Raw genomic sequence first — 26,431 nt, 5'->3', positions numbered from 1 at the left:
AAAAAGAGGCCAAAGAAGCCCAATTAAAAAAAGAGGCCATAAAAAAGAAAAGGCCCAAATAAAAAAAAACATGAGAGAAAAAGAGAGAAGGGACAATGCTACTATCCTTTACCACACTTGTGCTTCAAAGTAGCACCATGATCTTCATGATAGAGAGTCTCCTATGTTATCACTTTCATATACTAGTGGGAATTTATCATTATAGAACTTGGCCTGTATATTCCAATGATGGGCTTCCTCAAAATGCCCTAGGTCTTCGTGAGCAAGCGAGTTGGATGCACACCCACTAGTTCCTTTTGTTGAGCTTTCATATACTTATAGCTCTAGTGCATCCGTTGCATGGCAATCCCTACTCACTCACATTGATATCTATTGATGGGCATCTCCATAGCCCGTTGATACGCCTAGTTGATGTGAGACTATCTTCCCCCTTTTTTGTCTCCTCCACAACCACCATTCTATTCCACCTAAAGTGCTATGTCCATGGCTCACGCTCATGTATTGCGTGAAGATTGAAAAAGTTTGAGAACACCAAAAGTATGAAAAAATTGCTTGGCTTGTCATCGGGGTTGTGCATGATTTAAATACTTTGTGTGGTGAAGATAGAGCATTGCCAGACTATATGATTTTGTAGGGATAACTTTCTTTGGCCATGTTATTTTGAAGAGACATAATTGCTTAGTCAGTATGCTTGAAGTATTATTATTTCTATGTCAATGTTGAACTTTTGTCTTGAATCTTTCGGATCTGAATATTCATACCACAATTAAGAAGAATTACATTGAAATTATGCCAAGTAGCATTCCACATCAAAAATTCTGTTTTTATGATTTACCTACTCGAGGACGAGTAGGAATTAAGCTTGGGGGATGCTTGATACATCTCCAACATATCTATAATTTTTTATTGTTCCATGCTATATTATATTCTGTTTTGGACACTATTGGGATTTATTATACACTTTTATATTATTTTTGGGACTAACCTATTAACCGGAGGCCCATCCCAGAATTGCTGTTTTTTTGCCTATTTTAGGGTTTCGCAGAAAAAGAATATCAAACGGAGTCGAAACGGAATGAAACCTTCGGGAACGTGATTTTCGGAACGAACATGATCCAGAGGACTTGGACCCTACGTCAAGCAATCAACGAGGAAGGCACGAGGTAGGGGGGCGTGATACGTCTCCAACGTATCTATAATTTTTGATTGTTGCATGCTATATCATCTACTGTTTTAGGCAATATTGGGCTTTATTATCCACTTTTATATTATTTTGGGGACTAACCTATTAACCGAGGCCCAACCCAGATTTGATGTTTTATGCCTATTTCAGTGTTTTGAAGAAAAGGAATATCAGACGGAGTCGAAATGGAACGAAATCAACTGGAGAAGTTATTTTTGGAAGGAAACACACCTGATGGACTTGGACCCCATGTCAGAAGATACGGGAGCTGCCCCACGTGGGGCCCCCGTGGCTCCCCTGACGTGATTCTTCTGCCTATATAACTCCACGTACCCTAAAACTTCCAGAACGGAGATTAGATCGAGAGTTCCGCCGCCAGAAGCCTCCGTAGCCACCAAAAGTCAATCGGGACCCTGTTCCGGCACCCTGCCGGAGGGGGAAACCCTCACCGGTGGCCATCTTCATCATCCCGGTTCTCTCCATGACCAGGAGGGAGTAGTTCTCCCTCGGGGCTGAGGGTATGTACCAGTAGCTATGTGTTTGATCTTTCTCTCTCTCTCTCTCGTGTTCTTGATTTGGCACGATCTTGATGTATCGCGAGCTTTGCTATTATAGTTGGATCTTATGTTTCTCCTCCCCCTCTTCTCTCTTGTAATGAATTGAGTTTCCCCTTTGAAGTAATCTTATCGGATTGAGTCTTTAAAGACTTGAGAACACTTGATGTATGTCTTGTCGTGGATATCTGTGGTGACAATGGGATACCACGTGCCACTTGATGTATGTTAAGGTGATCAACTTGCGGGTTTCGTGACATTGGGAACCTATGCATAGGGGTTGGCACACGTTTTCGTCGTGATTCTCCGGTAGAAACTTTGGGGCACTCTTTGAGGTCCTTTGTGTTGGTTGAATAGATGAATCTGAGATTGTGTGATGCATATCGTATAATCATACCCCCGGATACTTGAGGTGAAATTGGAGTATCTAGGTGACATTAGGGTTTTGGTTGATTTGTGTCTTAAGGTGTTATTCTAGTACGAACTCTAGGGCTGTTTGTGACACTTATAGGAATAGCCCACCGGATTGATTGGAAAGAATAACTTTGAGGTGGTTTCGTACCCTACCATAATCTCTTCGTTCGTTCTCTGCTATTAGTGACTTTGGAGTGACTCTTTGTTGCATGTTGAGGGATAGTTATGTGATCCAATTATGTTAGTATTGTTGAGGGAACTTACACTAGCGGAAGTATGAACCCTAGGCCTTGTTTCAACACATTGCAATACCGTTTACGCTCACTTTTATCACTTACTACCTTGCTTTTTTTATTATTTCAGATTACAAATACCTTTATCTACTATCCATATACCACTTGTTTCACCATCTCTTCGCCAAACTAGTGCACCTATACAATTTACCATTGTATTGGGTGTGTTGGGGACACAAGAGACTCTTTGTTATTTGGTTGCAGGGTTGCTTGAGAGAGACCATCTTCATCCTACGCCTCCTACGGATTGATAAACCTTAGGTCATCCACTTGAGGGAAATTTTCTACTGTCCTACAAACCTACGCACTTGCAGGCCCAACAACGTCTACAAGAAGAAGGTTGTGTAGTAGACATCAAGCTCTTTTCTGGCGCCGTTGCCGGGGAGGTGAGTGCTTGAAGGTATATCTTTAGATCTTGCAATCGAGTCTTTTAGTTTCTTGTTTTATCACTAGTTTAGTTTATAAAAGAAAATTACAAAAAAATGGAATTAATCTCATAAGCTTCACCTTTTTAATATCTTTCATGAGTATGATGGAAAGGGTAATTGTGCTCAAGTGCTAGAAGAAGAAATCTATAAAATATTTGGCACTAAATATTTGAATGATGAGCATGATTGCAATGTTGTTAGTATGAATTCCTTGAATATCCATGATGCTAATGATATGCAAAGCCACAAGCTTGGGGAAGCTATGTTTGATGAAGATGATATTTTTTGCCCCCCAAGCATTGATGAGCAAATTTACTATGATGAAAGCATGCCTCCTATCTATGATGATTATTGTGATGACACATATGCTTTAAAGAATAATGATAACCATGAAACTTGTCATCTTGATCTTAATTTTCAATCACATGATAGTTATTTTGTTGAGTTTCCTCCCACTATTATTCATGAGAAGAATCTTGCTTGTGTGGAGAGTAGTAAATTTTCTATGCTTGCGGATCATGAAAAGAATGCTTTAGGTGCTGGTTATATTGTTTAATTCATTCATGATGCTACTAAAAATTATTATGAGGGAGGAATATATGCTTGTAGGAATTGTAATAGTATCAAGTTTCCTCTCTATGTGCTTAAAATTTTGAAGTTATGCTTGTTTTACCTTCCTATGAAAGTTGATTCTTGTTCCCACAAGTTGTTTGCTCACAAAATCCCTATGCATAGGAAGCATGTTAGACTTAAATGTGCTAGTCATATTCTTCATGATGCTCCCTTTATTTTTCAATTCTTATCCTTTATGCCAGCATCATTGAAATCATCATGCCTAGCTAGGGGCGTCAAACGATAGCGCTTGTTGGGAGGCAACCCAATTTTATTTTTGTTCCTTGCTTTTTGTTCCTGTTTAATAATAAATAATTCATCTAGAATCTGTTTAGATGTGGTTTTATGCTTTTAATTAGTGTTTGTGCCAAGTAGAACCTTTGGGAAGACTTGGGGAAAGTCTTGTTGATCATGCTGTCAAAAACAGAAACTTTAGCGCTCACGAGAACTGCCGCCATTTTTATTTGGAGAGTGATATTTAGTTAATTATTTTTGAAGATGATTAATAGATAAATTCCTAAGGTCCAGCAATTTATTTGAGAATTTTATGAGTTCCATAAGTATACGTTTGATCCAGATTACTACAGACTGTTCTGTTTTTGACAGATTCTGTTTTCATTGTGTTGTTTGCTTATTTTGATGAATCTATGGCTAGTAAAATAGTTTATAAACCACATAGAAGTTGGAATACAGTATATATAACACCAATATAAATAAAGAATGAGTTAATTACAGTACCTTGAAGTGGTGATTTATTTTCTTATACTAACGGAGCTTACGAGTTTTCTGTTAAGTTTTGTGTTATGAAGTTTTCAAGTTTTGGGTAAGGATTCGATGGACTATGGAATAAGGAGTGGAAAGAGCCTAAACTTGGGGATGCCCAAGGCACCCCAAGGTAATATTCAAGGATAGCCAAGAGCCTAAGCTTGTGGATGCCCCGGAAGGCATCCCCTCTTTCGTCTTCGTTCATCGGTAACTTTACTTGGAGCTATATTTTTATTCACCATATGATATGTGTTTTGCTTGGAGCGTCAATTTATTTTGTTAGGCTTTGCTTGCTGTTTGAATAAAATACCAAGATCTGAAATTATTAAATGTTAGAGAGTCTTCACATAGTTGCATAATTATTCAACTACTCATTGATCTTCACTTATATCCTTCGGAGTAGTTTGTCATTTGCTCTAGTGCTTCACTTATATCTTTTAGAGCATGGCGGTAGTTTTATTTTGAAGAAATAGATTAACTCTCATGCTTCACTTAGATTATTTTGAGAGTCTTAAATAGCATGGTAATTTGCTTAAAATCCTAATATGCTAGGTACTCAACAATAATAAAATTCTCTTATGAGTGTGTTGAATACTATGAGAAGTTTGATACTTGATAATTGTTTTGAGATATGGAGATGGTGATATTAGAGTCATGCTAGTTGAGTAGTTGTGAATTTGAGAGATACTTGTGTTGAAGTTTGTGATTCCTGTAGCATGCACGTATGGTGAACCGTTATGTAACGAAGTCAGAGCATGAGGTGTTTATTGATTATCCTCCTTATGAGTGGCGGTCGGGGACGAGCGATGGTCTTTTCCTACCAATCTATCCCCCTAGGAGCATGCGCGTAGTACTTTGTTTCGATAACTAATATATTTTTGCAATAAGTATATGATTTCTTTATGACTAATGTTGAGTCCATGGATTATACGCACTCTCACCCTTCCACCTTTGCCAGCCTCTCTAATACCGCACACCTTTCGCCGGTATCATACACCCACCATATACCTTCCTCAGAACAGCCACCATACCTACCTATTATGGCATTTCCATAGCCATTCCGAGATATATTGCCATGCAACTTTTCACCATTCTGTTTATCATGACACATTCATCATTGTCATATTGCTTAGCATGATCATGTAGTTGACATAGTATTCATGGCAAAGCCACCGTTCATAATTCTTTCATACATGTCACTCATGCATCATTGCACATCCCGGTACACCGCCGGAGGCATTCATATGATCATCATTCAATAGAGCATTGTCCCAATAAAAAAAGGCAAAAAAAGGCCAAAAAAAGAGAAAGGCCAAAAAAAGAAAGGCCAAATAAAAATAAAATAAAATAAAAGGGACAATGCTACTATCCTTTTACCACACTTGTGCTTCAAAGTAGCACCATGATCTTCATGTTAGAGAGTCTCCTATGTTGTCACTTTCATATACTAGTGGGAATCTTTCATTATAGAACTTGGCTTGTATATTCCAATGATGGGCTTCCTCAAAATGCCCTAGGTCTTCATGAGCAAGCGAGTTGGATGCACACCCACTAGTTTCTTTTGTTGAGCTTTCATATACTTATAGCTCTAGTGCATCCGTTGCATAGCAATCCCTACTCACTCACATTGATATCTATTGATGGGCATCTCCATAGCCCGTTGATACGCCTAGTCGATGTGAGACTATCTTCTCCCTTTCTTTCTTCTCCACAACCACCATTCTATTCCACCTATAGTGCTATATCCATGGCTCACGCTCATGTATTGCGTGAAGATTGAAAAAGTTTGAGAACATTAAAAGTATGAAACAATTGCTTGGCTTGTCATCGGGGTTGTGCATGATTTAAATATTTTGTGTGGTGAAGATGGAGCATAGCCAGACTATATGATTTTGTAGGGATAGCTCTCTTTGGCCATGTTATTTTGAGAAGACATAATTGCTTAGTTAGTATGCTTGAAGTATTATCATTTTTATGTCAATATGAACTTTTGTCTTGAATCTTTCAGATCTGAATATTCGTATCACAAGTAGGAAGAATTACATTGAAATTATGCCAACTAGCATTCCACATCAAAAATTATCTTTTTATCATTTACCTACTCAAGGACGAGCAGGAATTAAGCTTGGGGATGCTTGATACTGTTGGGTTTCGTAGTAATTTCAAAAAAATTCCTACGCACACGCAAGATCATGGTGATGCATAGCAACGAGAGGGGAGAGTGTTGTCTACGTACCCACGCAGACCGACTGGTGGAAGCGATGACACAACGTAGAGGAAGTAGTCGTACGTCTTCGCGAGCCAACCGATCAAGCACCGAAACTACGGCACCTCCGAGTTCGATCACACGTTCAGCTCGATGATGATCCCCGGACTCCGATCCAGCAAAGTGTCGGGGAAGAGTTCCGTCAGCACGACGGCGTGGTGACTATCTTGATGTACTACAGCAGCAGGGCTTCGCCTAAACTCCGCTACAGTATTATCGAGGACTATGGTGGCTGGGGGCACCGCACACGGCTAAGGTATAGATCACGTGGATCAACTTGTTGTTTTTCTGGGGTGCCTCTGCCTCAGTATATAAAGGACCAAAGGGGGGAGGCTGGCCGGCCATAGGAGGCGCGCCAGGAGAGTCCTACTCCTTCTGGGAGTAGGATTCCCCCCCCCAATCCTAGTTGGAATAGGACTCCTTGAGGGGGGAAAGAGAGAGAGGGGGGCCGGCCACCTCTCCTAGTCCTAATAGGACTAGGGGAAGGGGGGGAGGCGCGCGGCCACCTTGGGCTGCCCCTTTCTCCTTTCCACTAAGGCCCATCAAGGCCCATATGGTTCCCGGGGGGTTCCGGTAACCTCCCGGTACTCCGGTAAAATCCCGATTTCACCCGGAACACTTCCGATATCCAAACATAGGCTTCCAATATATCAATCTTTATGTCTCGACCATTTCGAGACTCCTCGTCATGTCCGTGATCACATCCGGGACTCCGAACAAACCTTCGGTACATCAAAATGCATAAACTCATAATATAACTGTCATCGTAACCTTAAGCGTGCGGACCCTACGGGTTCGAGAACAATGTAGACATGACCGAGACACGTCTCCGGTCAATAACCAATAGCGGGACCTGGATGCCATATTGGCTCCTACATATTCTACGAAGATCTTTATCGGTCAGACCGCATAACAACATACGTTGTTCCCTTTGTCATCGGTATGTTACTTGCCCGAGATTCGATCGTCGGTATCCAATACCTAGTTCAATCTCGTTACCGGCAAGTCTCTTTACTCGTTCCGTAATACATCATCTCGCAACTAACTCATTAGTTGTAATGCTTGCAAGGCTTATGTGATGTGCATTACCGAGAGGGCCCAGAGATACCTCTCCGACAATCGGAGTGACAAATCCTAATCTCGAAATACGCCAACCCAACATCTACCTTTGGAGACACCTGTAATGCTCCTTTATAATCACCCAGTTACGTTGTGACGTTTGGTAGCACCCAAAGTGTTCCTCCGGTAAACGGGAGTTGCATAATCTCATAGTTATAGGAACATGTATAAGTCATGAAGAAAGCAATAGCAACATACTAAACGATCGGGTGCTAAGCTAATGGAATGGGTCATGTCAATCAGATCATTCTCTTAATGATGTGATCCCGTTAATAAAATAACAACTCATTGTTCATGGTTAGGAAACATAACCATCTTTGATTAACGAGCTAGTCAAGTAGAGGCATACTAGTGACACTTTGTTTGTCTATGTATTCACACATGTATTATGTTTCCGTTAATACAATTCTAGCATGAATAATAAACATTTATCATGATTATAAGGAAATAAATAATAACTTTATTATTGCCTCTAGGGCATATTTCCTTCAGTCTCCCACTTGCACTAGAGTCAATAATCTAGATTACACCGTAATGATTCTAACACCCATGGAGCCTTGGTGCTGATCATGTTTTGCTCGTGGAAGAGGCTTAGTCAACGGGTCTGCAACATTCAGATCCGTATGTATCTTGCAAATCTCTATGTCTCCCACCTGGACTAGATCCCGGATGGAATTGAAGCGTCTCTTGATGTGCTTGGTTCTCTTGTGAAATCTGGATTCCTTTGCCAAGGCAATTGCACCAGTATTGTCACAAAAGATTTTCATTGGACCCGATGCACTAGGTATGACACCTATATCGGATATGAACTCCTTCGTTCGCTGCTTCCGAAGCAGCTATGTACTCCGCTTCACATGTAGATCCCGCTACGACGCTTTGTTTAGAACTGCACCAACTGACAGCTCCACCGTTTAATGTAAACACGTATCCGGTTCGCGATTTAGAATCGTCCGGATCAGTGTCAAAGCTTGCATCAACGTAACCTTTTACGATGAGCTCTTTGTCACCTCCATATACGAGAAACATATCCTTAGTCCTTTTCAGGTATTTCAGGATGTTCTTGACCGCTGTCCAGTGATCCACTCCTGGATTACTTTGGTACCTCCCTGCTAGACTTATAGCAAGGCACACATCAGGTCTGGTACACAGCATTGCATACATGATAGATCCTATCGCTGATGCATAGGGAACATCTTTCATATTCTCTCTATCTTCTGACGTGGTCGGGCATTGAGTCTTACTCAATTTCATACCTTGTAACACAGGCAAGAATCCTTTCTTTGCTTGATCCATTTTGAACTTCTTCAAAAAAAATTCAAGGTATGTTGTTTGTGAAAGTCCAATTAAGCGTCTTGATCTATCTCTATAGATCTTAATGCCTAATATGTAAGCAGCTTCACCGAGGTCTTTCATTGAAAAACTCTTATTCAAGTATCCCTTTATGCTATCCAGAAATTCTATATCATTTCCAATTAACAATATGTCATCCACATATAATATCAGAAATGCTACAGAGCTCCCACTCACTTTCTTGTAAATACAGGCTTCTCCAAAAGTCTGTATAAAACCAAATGCTTTGATCACACTATCAAAACGTTTATTCCAACTCCGAGAGGCTTGCACCAGTCCATAAATGGATCGCTGGAGCTTGCACACTTTGTTAGCTCCCTTTGGATCGACAAAACCTTCTGGTTGCATCATATACAACTCTTCTTCTAGAAATCCATTCAGGAATGCAGTTTTGACATCCATCTACCAAATTTCATAATCATAAAATGCGGCAATTGCTAACATGATTCGGACAGACTTAAGCATCACTACGGGTGAGAAGGTCTCATCGTAGTCAATCCCTTGAACTTGCCGAAAACCTTTTGCGACAAGTCGAGCTTTGTAGACAGTAATATTACCGTCAGCATCAGTCTTCTTCTTGAAGATCCATTTATTCTCAATTGCTTGCCGATCATCGGGCAAGTCAACCAAAGTCCACACTTTGTTCTCATACATGGATCCCATCTCAGATTTCATGGCTTCAAGCCACTTTGCGGAATCTGGGCTCACCATCGCTTCTTCATAGTTCGTAGGTTCATCATGATCTAGTAGCATGACTTCCAGAACGGGATTGCCGTACCACTTTGGTGCGGATCTTACTCTGGTTGATCTACGAGGTTCAGTAGTATCTTGTTCTGAAGTTTCATGATCATCATCATTAGCTTCCTCACTAACTGGTGTAGGTGTCATAGAAACAGTTTTCTGTGATGCACTACTTTCCAATAAGGGAGTAGGTACAGTTACCTCATCAAGTTCTACTTTTCTCCCACTCACTTCTTTCGAGAGAAACTCCTTCTCTAGAAAGTTTCCGAATTTAGCAACAAAAGTCTTGCCTTCGGATCTGTGATAGAAGGTGTATCCAATAGTTTCCTTTGGATATCCTATGAAGACACATTTCTCCGATTTGGGTTCGAGCTTATCAGGTTGAAGCTTTTTCACATAAGCATCGCAGCCCCAAACTTTTAGAAACGACAACTTTGGTTTCTTGCCAAACCATAGTTCATAAGGCGTCGTCTCAACGGATTTTGATGGTGCCCTATTTAACGTGAATGCGGCCGTCTCTAGAGCGTATCCCCAAAACGATAGCGGTAAATCAGTCAGAGACATCATAGATCGCACCATATCAAGTAAAGTACGATTACGACGTTCGGACACACCATTACGCTGTGGTGTTCCGGGTGGCGTGAGTTGCGAAACTATTCCACAATTTTTCAAATGTACACCAAACTCGTAACTCAAATATTCTCCTCCACGATCAGATCGTAGAAACTTTATTTTCTTGTTACGATGATTTTCAACTTCACTCTGAAATTCCTTGAACTTTTCAAATGTTTCAGACTTATGTTTCATTAAGTAGATATACCCATATCTGCTTAAATCATCTGTGAAGGTGAGAAAATAACGATATCCGCCACGAGCCTCAACATTCATCGGACCACATACATCTGTATGTATGATTTCCAACAAATCTGTTGCTCTCTCCATAGTTCCGGAGAACGGTGTTTTGGTCATCTTGCCCATGAGGCACGGTTCGCAAGTACCAAGTGATTCATAATCAAGTGGTTCCAAAAGTCCATCAGTATGGAGTTTCTTCATGCGCTTTACACCGATATGACCTAAACGGCAGTGCCACAAATAAGTTGCACTCTCATTATCAACTCTGTATCTTTTGGCTTCAACATTATGAATATGTGTGTTACTACTATCGAGATTCAATAAGAATAGACCACTCTTCAAGGGTGCATGACCATAAAAGATATTACTCATATAAATAGAACAACCATTATTCTCTGATTTAAATGAATAACCATCTCGCATCAAACAAGATCCAGATATAATGTTCATGCTTAACGCTGGCACCAGATAACAATTATTTAGGTCTAATACTAATCCCGAAGGTAGATGTAGAGGTAGTGTGCCGACTGCGATCACATCGACTTTGGAACCGTTTCCCACGCGCATCGTCACCTCGTCCTTAACCAATCTTCGCTTGATCCGTAGTCCCTGTTTCGAGTTGCAAATATTAGCAACAGAACCAGTATCAAATACCCAGGTGCTACTGCGAGCATTAGTAAGGTACACATCAATAACATGTATATCACATATACCTTTGTTCACCTTGCCATCCTTCTTATCCGCCAAATACTTGGGGCAGTTACGCTTCCAGTGACCAGTCTGCTTGCAATAGAAGCACTCAGTTTCAGGCTTAGGTCCAGGTTTGGGTTTCTTCTCTTGAGCAGCAACTTGCTTGTCGTTCTTTTTGAAGTTCCCCTTATTCTTCCCTTTGCCCTTTTTCTTGAAACTAGTGGTCTTGTTGACCATCAACACTTGATGCTCCTTCTTGATTTCTACCTCCGCAGCTTTCAGCATCGCGAAGAGCTCAGGAATAGTCTTGTTCATCCCTTGCATATTATAGTTCATCACGAAGCTCTTGTAGCTTGGTGGCAGTGATTAAAGAATTCTGTCAATGACGCTATCATCTGGAAGATTAACTCCCAATTGAATTAAGTGATTATTATACCCAGACATTTTGAGTATATGCTCACTGACAGAACTGTTCTCCTCCATCTTGCAGCTATAGAACTTATTGGAGACTTCATATCTCTCAATCCGGGCATTTGCTTGAAATATTAACTTCAACTCCTGGAACATCTCATATGCTCCATGACGTTCAAATCGTCGTTGAAGTCCCGATTCTAAGCCGTAAAGCATGGCACACTGAACTATCGAGTAGTCATCAGCTTTGCTCTGCCAGACGTTCATAACATCCGGCGTTGCTCCTGCAGCAGGCCGGGCACCCAGCGGTGCTTCCAGGACGTAATTCTTCTGTGCAGCAATGAGGATAATCCTCAAGTTATGGACCCAGTCCATGTAATTGCTACCATCATCTTTCAACTTTGCTTTCTCAAGGAACGCATTAAAATTCAACGGAACAACAGCACGAGCCATCTATCTACAATCAAACATAAACAAGCAAGATACTAATCAGGTACTAAGTTTCATGATAAATTTAAGTTCAGTTAATCAAGTTAATTAAAGAACTCCCACTTAGATAGACATCCCTCTAATCCTCTAAGTGATTACGTGATCTAAATCAACTAAACCATAACCGATCATCACGTGAGATGGAGTAGTTTCATTGATGAACATCATTATGTTGATCATATCTACTATATGATTCACGCTCGACCTTTCGGTCTCCGTGTTCCGAGGCCATATCTGTATATGCTTGGCTCGTCAAGTATAACCTGAGTATTCCGCGTGTGCAACTGTTTTGCACCCGTTGTATTTGAACATAGAGCCTATCACACCCGATCATCACGTGGTGTCTCAGCACGAAGAACTTTCGCAACGGTGCATACTCAGGGAGAACACTTCTTGATAATTTAGTGAGAGATCATCTTATAATGCTACCGTCAATCAAAGCAAGATAAGATGCATAAAAGGATAAACATCACATGCAATCAATATAAGTGATATGATATGGCCATCATCATCTTGTGCTTGTGATCTCCATCTCCGAAGCACCGTCGTGACCACCATCGTCACTGGCGTGACACCTTGATCTCCATTGTAGCATCGTTATCGTCTTGCCAAGCTCATGCTTCCACGACTATCACTACCGTTTAGTAATAAAGTAAAGCATTACATCGCGATTTCATTGCATGCAATAAAACGACAACCATAAGGCTCCTGCCAGTTGCCGATAACTCGGTTACAAAACATGATCATCTCATACAATAAAATTCAGCATCATGTCTTGACCATATCACATCACAACATGCCCTGCAAAAACAAGTCAGATGTCCTCTACTTTGTTGTTGCAAGTTTTACGTGGCTGCTACGGGCTTAAGCAAGAACCAATCTCACCTACGCATCAAAACCACAACGATAGTTTGTCAAATAGACTCCGTTTTAACCTTCGCAAGGACCGGGCGTAGCCATACTCGGTTCAACTAAAGTTGGAGAGACAGTCGCCCGCAAGCCACCTATGTGCAAAGCACGTCGGGGAAACCGGTCTCGCGTAAGCGTACGCGTAAGGTTGGTCCGGGTCGTCTCGTCCAACAATGCCGCCGAACCAAAGTATGACATGCTGGTAGGCAATATGACTTATATCACCCACAACTCACTTGTGTTCTACTCGTGCATATGACATCAACATAAATAACCTAGGCTCTGATACCACTGTTGGGTTTCGTAGTAATTTCAAAAAATTTCCTACGCACACGCAAGATCATGGTGATGCATAGCAACGAGAGGGGAGAGTGTTGTCTACGTACCCACGTAGACCGACTGTGGAAGCGCTGACACAACGTAGAGGAAGTAGTCGTACGTCTTCATGATCCAACCGATCAAGCACCGAAACTACGGCACCTCCGAGTTCGAGCACACGTTCAGCTCGATGACGATCCCCGGACTCCGATCCAGCAAAGTGTCGGGGAAGAGTTCCGTCAGCACGACGGCGTGGTGACGATCTTGATGCACTACAGCAGCAGGGCTTCGCCTAAACTCCGCTACAGTATTATCGAGGAATATGGTGGCTGGGGGCACCGCACACGGCTAAGGAATAGATCACGTGGATCAACTTGTGTGTTTCTGGGGTGCCTCTGCCTCAGTATATAAAGGACTAGAGGGGGGAGGCTGGCCGGCCATAGGAGGCGCGCCAGGAGAGTCCTACTCCTTCTGGGAGTAGGATTCCCCCCCCCAATCCTAGTTGGAATAGGACTCCTTGAGGGGGGAAAGAGAGAGAGGGGGGCCGGCCACCTCTCCTAGTCCTAATAGGACTAGGGGAAGGGGGGGAGGCGCGCGGCCACCTTGGGCTGCCCCTTTCTCCTTTCCACTAAGGCCCATCAAGGCCCATATGGTTCCCGGGGGGTTCCGGTAACCTCCCGGTACTCCGGTAAAATCCCGATTTCACCCGGAACACTTCCGATATCCAAACATAGGCTTCCAATATATCAATCTTTATGTCTCGACCATTTCGAGACTCCTCGTCATGTCCGTGATCACATCCGGGACTCCGAACAACCTTCGTTACATCAAAATGCATAAACTCATAATATAACTGTCATCGTAACCTTAAGCGTGCGGACCCTACGGGTTCGAGAACAATGTAGACATGACCGAGACACGTCTCCGGTCAATAACCAATAGCGGGACCTGGATGCCCATATTGGCTCCTACATATTCTATGAAGATCTTTATCGGTCAGACCGCATAACAACATACGTTGTTCCCTTTGTCATCGGTATGTTACTTGCCCGAGATTCGATCGTCGGTATCCAATACCTAGTTCAATCTCGTTACCGGCAAGTCTCTTTACTCGTTCTGTAATACATCATCTCGCAACTAACTCATTAGTTGTAATGCTTGCAAGGCTTATGTGATGTGCATTACCGAGAGGGCCCAGAGATACCTCTCCGACAATCGGAGTGACAAATTCTAATCTCGAAATACGCCAACCCAACATCTACCTTTGGAGACACCTGTAATGCTCCTTTATAATCACCCAGTTACGTTGTGACGTTTGGTAGCACCCAAAGTGTTCCTACGGCAAACGGGAGTTGCATAATCTCATAGTCATAGGAACATGTATAAGTCATGAAGAAAGCAATAGCAACATACTAAACGATCGGGTGCTAAGCTAATGGAATGGGTCATGTCAATCAGATCATTCTCTTAATGATGTGATCCCGTTAATCAAATAACAACTCATTGTTCATGGTTAGGAAACATAACCATCTTTGATTAACGAGCTAGTCAAGTAGAGGCATACTAGTGACACTTTGTTTGTCTATGTATTCACACATGTATTATGTTTCCGGTTAATACAATTCTAGCATGAATAATAAACATTTATCATGATTATAAGGAAATAAATAATAACTTTATTATTGCCTCTAGGGCATATTTCCTTCAGATACGTCTCCAACGTATCTATAATTTTTGATTGTTCCATGCTATATTATCTACTGTTTTAGGCAATATTGGGCTTTATTATCCACTTTTATATTATTTTTGGGACTAACCTATTAACCGGAGGCCCAGCCCAGATTTGTTGTTTTATGCCTATTTCAGTGTTTTGAAGAAAAGGAATATCAGACGGAGTCGAAACGGAACGAAATCAAGTGGAGAAGTTATTTTTGGAAGGAAACACACCTGATGAACTTGGACCCCACGTCAGAAGATACGGGAGCTGCCCACGAGGGTGGGGGGCGCGCCCCCCCCCTAGGGCGCGCCACCTGCCTCGTGGGGCCCCCGTGGCTCCCCTGACGTGCTTCTTCTGCCTATATAACTCCACGTACCCTAAAACTTCCAGAACGGAGATTAGATTGAGAGTTCCGCCGCCAGAAGCCTTCGTAGGGACCAAAAGTCAATCGGGACCCTGTTTCGGCACCCTGCCGGAGGGGGAACCCTCACCGGTGGCCATCTTCATCATCCCGGTGCTCTCCATGACGAGGAGGGAGTAGTTCTCCCTCGGGGCTGAGGGTATGTACCAGTAGCTATGTGTTTGATCTCTCTCTCTCTCGTGTTCTTGATTTGGCACGATCTTGATGTATCGTGAGCTTTGCTATTATAGTTGGATCTTATGTTTCTCCTCCCCCTCTTCTCTCTTATAATGAATTGAGTTTCCCCTTTGAAGTAATCTTATCAGATTGAGTCTTTAAAGACTTGAGAACACTTGATGTATGTCTTGCCGTGGATATCTGTGGTGACAAGGGGATACCACGTGCCACTTGATGTATGTTAAGGTGATCAACTTGTGGGTTTCGTGACATTGGGAACCTATGCATAGGGGTTGGCACACGTTTTCGTCGTGATTCTCCAGTAGAAACTTTGGGGCACTCTTTGAGGTCCTTTGTGTTGGTTGAATAGATGAATCTGAGATTGTGTGATGCATATCGTATAATCATACCCCCGGATACTTGAGGTGACATTGGAGTATCTAGGTGACATTAGGGTTTTGGTTGATTTGTTTCTTAAGGTGTTATTCTAGTACGAACTCTAGGGTTGTTTGTGACACTTATAGGAATAGCCCACCGGATTGATTGGAAAGAATAACTTTGAGGTAGTTTCGTACCCTACCATAATCTCTTCGTTCGTTCTCCGCTATTAGTGACTTTGGAGTGACTCTTTGTTGCATGTTGAGGGATAGTTATGTGATCCAATTATGTTAGTATTGTTGAGGGAACTTACACTAGCGGAAGTATGAAACCTAGGCCTTGTTTCAACACATTGCAATACCGTTTACGCTCACTTTTATCACTTGTTACCTTGCTGTTTTTATTATTTCAGATTACAAATACCTTTATCTACTATCCATATACCACTTGTTTCACCATCTCTTCGCCAAACTAGTGCACCTATACAATTTACCATTGTATTGGGTGTGTTGGGGACACAAGAGACTCTTTGTTATTTGGTTGCAGGGTTGCTTGAGAGAGACCATCTTCATCCTACGCCTCCTATAGATTGATAAACCTTAGGTCATCCACTTGAGGGAAATTTGCTACTGTCCTACAAACCTGTGCACTTGCAGGCCCAACAACGTCTACAAGTAGAAGGTTGTGTAGTGGACATCAGGGCGCGCCTACCCCCCAGGCGCGCCCTCCACCCTCGTGGGCCCCCTGTTGCTCCACCAACGTACTCCTTCCTCCTATATATACCTACGTACCCCCAAACTACCAGATACGGAGCCAAAACCCTAATTCCACCGCCGTAACTTTCTGTATCCACGAGATCCCATCTTGGGGCCTTTTCCGGAGCTCCGCCGGAGGGGGCATCAATCACGGAGAGCTTCTACATCAACACCATAGCCCCTCCGATGAAGTGTGAGTAGTTTACTTCAGACCTACGGGTCCATAGTTATTAGCTAGATGGCTTCTTCTCTCTTTTTGGATCTCAATACAAAGTTCTCCCCCTCTCTTGTGGAGATCTATTCGATGTAATCTTCTTTTGCGGTGTGTTTGTTGAGACCGATGAATTGTGGGTTTATGATCAAGTTTATCTATGAAGAATATTTGAATCTTCTCGAATTCTTTTATGTATGATTGGTTATCTTTGCAAGTCTCTTCGAATTATCAGTTCGGTTTGGCCTACTAGATTGATCTTTCTTGCAATGGGAGAAGTGCTTAGCTTTGGGTTCAATCTTGCGGTGTCCTTTCCTAGTGACAGTAGGGGCAGCAAGGCACGTATTGTATTTTTTCCATTGAGGATAACAAGATGAGGTTTATATCATATTGCATGAGTTTATCCCTCTACATCATGCCATCTTGCTTAAAGCGTTACTATGTTCTCTTGAACTTACTACTCTAGATGCATGCTGGATAGTGGTCGATGTGTGGAGTAATAGTAGTAGATGCAGGCAGGAGTCGGTCTACTTGTCTCGGATGTGATGCCTATATACATGATCATACCTAGATATTCTCATAACTATGCTCAATTCTGTCAATTGTTCAACAGTAATTTGTTCACCCGCCGTAAAAACTTATGCTCTTGAGAGAAGCCACTAGTGAAACCTATGGCCCCCGGGTCTATCTTCCATCTTATTAATCTTCCAATGCTTAGTTATTTCCTTTGCCATTCATTTTACTTTGCATCTTTATCATAAAAATACCAAAAATATTATCCTATCATATCTATCAGATCTCACTCTCGTAAGTGACCGTGTAGGGATTGACAACCCCTTATCGCGTTGGTTGCGAGGATTTATTTGTTTGTGTAGGTGCGAGGGACTTGTGTGCGGCCTCCTACTTGATTGATACCTTGGTTCTCAAAAACTGAGGGAATACTTCTGCTACTTTGCTGCATCACCCTTTCCTCTTCAAGGGAAAACCAACGCAGTGCTCAAGAGGTAGCACATGGTGTAGTTGGTACTCCTGGATCTCCAAGTTTCTTTGGTATTCCACCCTTAAAAGTATAATTAGCAAGCATGGTGGAAATTTCAGCTCCCGTTATCTTTCTTTTATTAGGAACAATATCTTTCATGTACTTAGCATAAGGATTCATTTTGAGAATATCAGTTAAACGCATACGCAAAAAGATAGGTCTAATCATTTCAGCAAAGCACTCAAAATCCTCATCATCCTTTTTCTTGGATGGTTTAGGAGGAAAAGGCATGGGTTTCTGAACCCATGGTTCTCTTTCCTTACCGTTCTTCCTAGCAACAAAGTCTTTCTTATCATAACGTTGATTCTTTGATTGTGGGTTATCAAGATCAACAACAGGTTCAATCTCTACTTCATTGTCATTACTAGGTTGAGCATCAATATGAACATCATCATTAACATTTTCACTAGGTTCATGCTCATTACTAGATTGTGTTTTAGCATTAGAAATAGAAATATCATTGGGATTCTCAGGTGTGTCATCAACAGGTTCACTAGAAGCATGCAAAGTCCTATCATTTTTCTTTTTCTTCCTTTTAGAAGGACTAGGTGCATCAATATTAGTTCTCTGAGAATCTTGCTCAATTCTCTTAGGATGGCCCTCAGGATACAAAGGTTCCTGATTCATTTTACCACCTCAAGTCATAACTCTAACAGCATTATCCTTTTTCTTACTATTTAATTCATTGAGCAAATCATTCTGAGCTTTGAGTACTTGTTCTACTTGAGTGGTAACCATAGAAGCATGTTTACTAATAAGTTTTAGTTAACCTTTAACATTAGCCATATAATCACTCAAGTGTTCAATCATATAAGCATTATGTTTCAATTGTCTACCAACATAAGCATTAAAATCTTCTTGCTTAACCATAAAGTTGTCAAACTCATCTAAGCATTGGCTAGCAAACTTAGTAGGAGGGATTTTAGCTTTATCATATCTATAGAGAGAATTTACCTTTACTACCTGTGTCGGGTTATCAAGACCATGTATTTCTTCAAGAGGCGGCAAATTAAGACCATGTATTTCATCAATAGGAGGTAAATTCTTAACATCTTCAGCTTTAATACCTTTTTCTTTCATACATTTCTTTGCCTCTTGCATATCTTCAGGACTGAGAAATAGAATACCCCTTTTCTTCGGAGTTGGCTTAGGAGTTGGTTCAGGAATTGGATCAGGAAGTGTCCAGTTATTTTCATTAGTCAACATATTATTCAATAGAATTTCAGCTTCGTCTAGTGTTATTTCCCTGAAAACACAACCAGCACAACTATACATGTGGTCTCTGGAAGTATCGTTTAGTCCATTATAAAAGATATCAAGTATTTCATTTTTCTTAAGAGGATGATCAGGCAAAGCATTAAGTAATTGGAGAAGCCTCCCCCAAGTTTGTGGGAGACTCTCTTCTTCAATTTGCACAAAATTATATATTTCCCTTAAAGCAGCTTGTTTCTTATGAGCGGGGAAATATTTATCAGAGAAGTAATAAATCATATCCTGGGGACTACGCACACAACCAGGATCAAGAGAATTAAACCATATCTTAGCATCATCCTTTAATGAGAACGGAAATAATTTAAGGATGTAATAATAGTGAGTTTTCTCATTATTAGTGAACAGGGTGGCTATATCATTTAATTTAGTAAGATGTGCCACAACAGTTTCAGATTCATAGCCATAGAAAGGATCAGATTCAACCAAAGTAATTATATTAGAGTCGACAAAGAAATCATAATCCTTATCAGTAACAAAGATAGGTGAAGTAGCATAAGCAGGATCATATTTCATTCTACCATTTAGAGTTTTTTATTTCAGCTTAGCTAATAATTTCTTAAGATCACTCCTATCATTGCAAGTAAGAAAATCTCTAGCAGTTTCTTCATCCATAACATAGCCCTCAGGCACAACAGGTAATTCATATCTAGGGGGAGAATCTTCATCATCACTTTCATCAATATTATCAGTTTCAATAATTTCATTCTCTCTAGCCCTAGCAAGTTGTTCATCAAGAAATTCACAAAGTGGCACAGTAGTATCAAGCATAGAAGTAGTTTCATCATAAGCATCATGCATAACAGAAGTGACATCATCAATAACATGCGGCATATAAGAATTAATAGCAGAAGTAGGTTTAGGTGTCGCAAGTTTACTCAAAACAGAAGGTGAATCAAGTGCAGAGCTAGATGGCAGTTCCTTACCTCCCCTCGTAGTTGAGGGATAAATATTGGTTCTTGGATCTTTCAACTTCTTCATAATGATAAGCAGATATAAATCCCAAGTGACTCGAAGAATAGAGCTATGCTCCCCGACAACGGCGCCAGAAAATAGTCTTGATAACCCACAAGTATAGGGGATCGCAACAGTTTTCGAGGGTAGAGTATTCAACCCAAATTTATTGATTCGACACAAGGGGAGCCAAAGAATATTCTCAAGTATTAGCAGCCGAGTTGTCAATTCAACCACACCTGGAAACTTAATATCTACAGCAAAGTGTTTAGTAGCTAAGTAATATGATAGTAGTGGTAAAGGTGATAAAAGGTAACGGTAGCAAAAGTAATATTTTTGGTGTTTTGTAGTGATGATAACAATAGTAACGGAAAAGTAAATAAGCGAAGAACAATATATGGAAAGCTCGTAAGCAATGGTTCGGTGATAGAGAATTATGCCGGATGCGGTTCATCATGTAACAGTCATAACATAGGGTGACACAAAACTGGCTCCAGTTCATCAATGTAATGTAGGCATGTATTCCGAATATAGTCATACGTGCTTATGAAAAAGAACTTGCATGACATCTTTTGTCCTACCCTCCCGTGGCAGCGGGGTCCTATTGGAAACTAAGGAATATTAAGGCCTCCTTTTAATAGAGTACCAGACCAAAGCATTAACACATAGTGAATACATGAACTCCTCAAACTACGGTCATCACCGGGAGTGGTCCCGATTATTGTCACTTTGGGGTTGCCGGATCATAACACATAGTAGGTGACTATAGACTTGCAAGATAGGATCAAGAACTCTCATATATTGATGAAAACATAATAGGTTCATATCTGAAATTATGGCACTCGGGCCCTAGTGACAAGCATTAAGCATAGCAAAGTCATAGCAACATCAATCTCAGAACATAGTGGATACTAGGGATCAAACCCTAACAAAACTAACTCGATTACATGATAAATCTCATCCAACCCATCACCGTCCAGCAAGCCTGCGATGGAATTACTCACGCACGGCGGTGAGCATCATGAAATTGGTGATGGAGGAAGGTTAATGATGATGATGGCGACAGATTCCCCTCTCTGGAGCCCCGAATGGACTTCAGATCAGCCCCCCCCCCCCCCGAGAGAGTTTAGGGCTTGGCGGCGGCTCTGTATCGTAAAACGCGATGAATCCTTCTCCCTGATTTTTCTCTCCCCGAAAGTGAATATATGGAGTCAGGGTTGAGGTCAGTGGAGCATCAGGGTGCGCGCCCAGGGGGTAGGGCGCGCCCCCACCCTCGTGGACAGGTGGAGGCCCCCCTGACGTGAATCTTCCTTCTAGTATTTTTTATATATTTCAAAATAATTCTCTGTTGATTTTCAGGTCATTCTGAGAACTTTTATTTCTGCACAAAAATAACACCATGGCAATTCTGCTGAAAATGCGTCAGTTCGGGTTAGTTCCATTCAAATCATACAAGTTAGAGTCAAAAATAAGGGCAAAAATGTTTGGAAAAGTAGATACGAGGGAGACGTATCGTCTACCTGAGGCCTCGCCTTGCACCTCGACGGCCGGCTACCCAGACACCGCCGTCGTGCCATCGCTTTTCAGATACGGCAAGGACGACACCTCACTCGAAGTCCTCTTCCTGGACTGGTCATTCTGGGGCTGGCCGGAGGTCAACATCCGTCCCTAGAGGCCACTCATGAAGCAGGTAGCAGTCCCTCTCATCTCTCTCTCCGATGACCTCCTTATATCATTTGGCACTCAATAGTTCAACCTCAATATCAAGTCTGTGGTCTGAATATCTAAACATCCAAACAAAAATATTGGTACTCAACCCAATGCAATGCCAAGGCTCCGAATGCAAACATCCAAAGGAGCGCAATTGTTTCTAACCAAACACCAATCGAGACCAACCAATTCTAATAGAATGTTTTTTCTAGAAAAGGAGGATGACCCTGGCCTGTGCATCTAATGGAATGTAATCACATCAATCTATTTCACTCAATTCCCAAACCAAACACAACATGCATAACTGTCTTGCAACTCACGGCGTTTGGAGAATACTAAAACATGTGATAATGGCATACACAGGGAACACTTTACATTCCTGTGTAGTGTTTAGTACTCCCTGTCATGCGCATATATAGAAAGCAAAAATGGCCGCCCGACCGGATTCTCGTCCTCGTCAGCTAGAGAAAGCGGTAAACCATATGAACAAAGCTACCACTATAACTTAATAACTTATTGCTAGTTGCTAAAGTTAACACTATACTAACTTAATTGCTTCCCCCGCAAAAAAAAAAAACTTAATTGCTACTTGCTGGCCACGGTTTCTCTTGCTATAATGGCCTCATTTCGCACCTCAACATGCAGCACAAGCTTGACGATTTCAACTCGTGGCAAACACTCACTCGGCCAAGTCAGAGTCAGGTGAGAGTGGTGGTTAACTGTGGTCTGTGGTCACTGTAGGCCGGCACGCAGCCATGGCCGGCGACGATGAGCAGCGGCCGCTGCACATCCTCTTCTTCCCGTTTCCCTCTCCGGGCCACCTCATCCCGATCGCTGACATGGCCGCGCTCTTGGCGACTCGCGGCGCCAAGTGCACAATCCTCACCACGCCGGTCAACGCTGCCACCATCCGCCCGGCCGTCGACCGTGCCAACGACGCTCGCCGTGGAACTGCGGATTCCCCATCCCCACCGGCGATCCAGATCTCCGTCGTGCCCTTCCCTGACGTTGGGCTCCCGCCGGGCGTGGAGAACGCCACGGGCCTTACCGGCGACGCCGACCGCGACAAGTTCTTTCACGCGATCCAGCGGTTCCGCGGGCCCTTCGAGCAGTTCTTTGCCGGCGAATGCCCTGACGCCGTCGTCGCCGACAGCCACTTCCAGTGGTCCGTCGACGCCGCGGCGGAGCACGGCGTCCCGCGGCTGGCGTTCCTCGGCACCAGCATGTTCGCGCGGGCCTGCACCGACAGCATGCTGCGCAACAACCCGCTGGCGTCTTGCCCCGACGCCGTCGTCTCCCTACCGGGGCTGCCGCACCGCGTCGACATGTTACGGAGCCAGATGGTGGACCCCTCCAAGCGGCCGGAGAGTTTTGCCTTCTTCCAGCGCGTGAACGCCGAGGACCAGAGGAGCTACGGCGAGGTGTTCAACAGCTTCCACGAGCTGGAGCCGGACTACGTCGAGCACTACCGCACGACGCTCGGCCGCCGCGTATGGCTCGTTGGGCCGGTCGCGCCAGCCGGCGGAGACATGGGCGCGACCAAAGGCGCCACCAGCGAGCTCTCGTCTGACGGCGCCGGCTGCCTGCGGTGGCTCGACACGAAGCCGACCGGCTCGGTGGTGTACGTCTCCTTCGGCACGCTGTCCAGTTTCTCGCCGGCCGAGCTGCGCGAGCTCGCCGGCGGCCTCGACCTCTCAGGCAAGAACTTCATGTGGGTCATCAGCCACGCAGGCGCAGGAGCAGACGCCGACACCGATGCACAACCGGAGTGGATGCCCGAAGGCTTCGCCGAGCTTATGGCGCCGCCGGGCGGGCGCGGCTTCATCATCCGCGGCTGGGCGCCGCAAACGCTCATCCTGAGCCACCCGGCCGTCGGCGCGTTCTTGACGCACTGCGGCTGGAACTCTACGCTGGAGGCCGTCAGCGCCGGCGTGCCGATGGTCACGTGGCCGCGGTTCGGCGACCAGTTCTTCAACGAGAAGCTCGTCGTGGAGGTGCTCCAGGTCGGGGCCAGCGTCGGCGCCTGCGACTACGCGTCGTTCATGGAGACCCATCATGGCGTGGTGCGCGCCGAGGTGGTCGCTGGATCCATCGGGACGGTGATGGGCGACGGCGAGGAGGGCGAGGCGATACGGAGCAAGGCCAGGGAGCTCGGTGTCAAAGCTAGGATGGCAGTGGGCAACGCCGGGTCGTCGTACGGCGATGTTGGGCGGCTAATGGACGAGTTGATTGCTCGCCGACGGACCTAAGAGCATCTCTGGCAGACCCGCAAAAGTGATCAAATCCGTAAAAATCCGCATTTTCAGTTTCGTGATGTCAAAAAAATCCTGAATAGATCCTGCAAAAGCGATAAAACCCGTAAGAGTTAAAAGCATCAGGAGTCCTACAACTTGCATCGAATGTGATGGTTTAGTCCTAGAACTTGCATTTTGACCCTACCCAGTCTCAGAACTTGCATCAAATGTGCAAATTTGGTCCTGACGAATCACATAATGCCATGTGGACGCATGGGTGCCGACCCGGTCAGCGCGTGCCATTTTGCAGAGAGGCTTGGTAGGTTTCTAGAGTGGTAATGGGAAGCTATGCGATAGGGGAGATTTGATGGTGTGTCATTGAGTTAATTGTACAGAAGTATCATAATTAAGGCATTACATACAGATTGGTATCACTTTTCGTAATTTTTACGTGTCAATATCAAGTTTGGAGCGAGCCGTTACAAAAAGGTCTAAATCGCGTATAAACACGTATTGAGAGTGTATCTGACCGAAGGGTCCTCCCTATCAGGTGCCTATGTGGCAGTTTTTTTTACAGAAAACCCCCTAGCTTTATATTTAATCACATAAATACCCACTATTTCGCGAGAAAAAGGCTTCTGAGAGGGGTTTTTTTTGGTTCGCAAGTTTTCCACATACTAGTTTGAAAGTTTCCGGCGAATTGAACAAACAAATAACAGAAACAAAAAATAACGCGCGCCATGATTCGAACCCGCGACCAGTGGTCGAAGCGCTGCGCCCGCTACACACAACGCCACAGCGAAGCCGTTGATGAGTTCCAGGCGGAACTCTACGCACAAGCCACTATCGCGTACGGGCCGGCCCACTAGTGTCCCTCAACCAGTTTTTTTTCTTTTAACGGGTTTTCCTGTTTCTTTCTTTTTTTCTTTTTCCCTTGTTTTGTTTTGCTGTTTTTGTTTCTGTTTATTTTATTTTATACTTTTTCGTTTTATTTTTTTACTTTGTTTTCAAGAAAATGTTTTGAAATCCCAAATTTTGATCATGATTTCGAAACTGTTCACGGTTTTCAAATTTTGTTCACATTTTAAAAAATGTGCTCATAATTAAAAAAAAATCAGTATAGATCACAAAAATGTTCAATGTGTATATCAATATAGTTTCGTGTATATCACAAAAATGTTCAAGGTGTAACAAAAAGTTGTTCAACATACATTAAAAAATGTTCAATGTATATGTAAAAATGGTTCAGCGTATATCACAGAAAATGTTCAATGTGTATTTAATTATTGTTCAGTATATTTCAGAAAATTTTAATGTGTAATTAAAATTTGTTCATTGTACATTACAAAAATGTTCAAATTATATTAAAAAAATGTACAACAGTCTAAATTTTGACTTCTTTTGTCTAGCGTTGCATTTAGTTCTTAAATGTTCGCGCGGCCAAAAATAACATTTACACTCATTAGATCGACTGGCAAAGAACTGTTCCTTTCGATCGTCTGGTCTCGAGTTCGATTCCTCGATCCGTCATATTTTTTGTGGAATTTTAGTACCGACTCAGCTAAGCCCAACTGCCGGCCGAACGTTTCGAACCATTATAAAAGAGGTATCGCCTGCACACCGTCGTGGGGGAAGCCCTGGCGTCTTGGCTAGCTCGCTTAGTTGCAGAACCGCAGATCCCGGTTTGAATCCTTCTGGCGCATGATTTTTCGTTTTATACTTTGTTTGTTCAATACGCCGGGAACTTTCAAACTAGTCCGTGAAAAACTTGTGAACGAAAAAAAACCCTCTCAGCAGCCTTTTTTACCGCGAAATAATGGGCATTTATGTGATTACATACAAAGCTAGGGGGTTTTCTACAAAAAAAACTGCCACATAGGCACCCGACAGGTGGGCCCCGTCAGTCAGATACACTATCAATACGTATTTATACATGATTTAGATTTTTTATAACAGCTAGCCCTAAACTTGGTACTGACATGTAAAAATTACGAAAAGTGATATCAATCTACATGTAATGCCCCAATTGTGATACTTTTGTGCAATTAACTTTGTGTCATTTGGCAGACCGCTAACGTGACGGGATAGCTACGGAGGAGCAGCATGCAGCGGTCAGAGTGAGTAGCTTTAGTATCTCGTATATCTATTTTCTTTGTTTGCATGCGAACTAATTAAATAATGTTTCCCTGAATA

General features: G+C 42.9%; 1 protein-coding gene across 1 annotated transcript; it reads left to right on the top strand.

The window, feature by feature from the left end:
• Positions 1 to 22,610: 22,610 nt before the first annotated feature.
• On the top strand, positions 22,611 to 24,674 carry LOC125521744 (scopoletin glucosyltransferase-like). The gene has a single exon (XM_048686810.1). The coding sequence runs from the start codon at positions 22,760 to 22,762 to the stop codon at positions 24,251 to 24,253; it is 1,494 nt and encodes a 497-aa protein (XP_048542767.1). The 5' UTR covers positions 22,611 to 22,759; the 3' UTR covers positions 24,254 to 24,674.
• The last annotated feature ends 1,757 nt before the right edge of the window (positions 24,675 to 26,431 follow it).

The sequence above is a fragment of the Triticum urartu genome, chromosome 7 (genome assembly GCF_003073215.2).
Source record: "Triticum urartu cultivar G1812 chromosome 7, Tu2.1, whole genome shotgun sequence".
NCBI classification, from domain to species: domain Eukaryota; kingdom Viridiplantae; phylum Streptophyta; class Magnoliopsida; order Poales; family Poaceae; genus Triticum; species Triticum urartu.
This window is presented reverse-complemented; position numbering and strand designations above follow the sequence as displayed.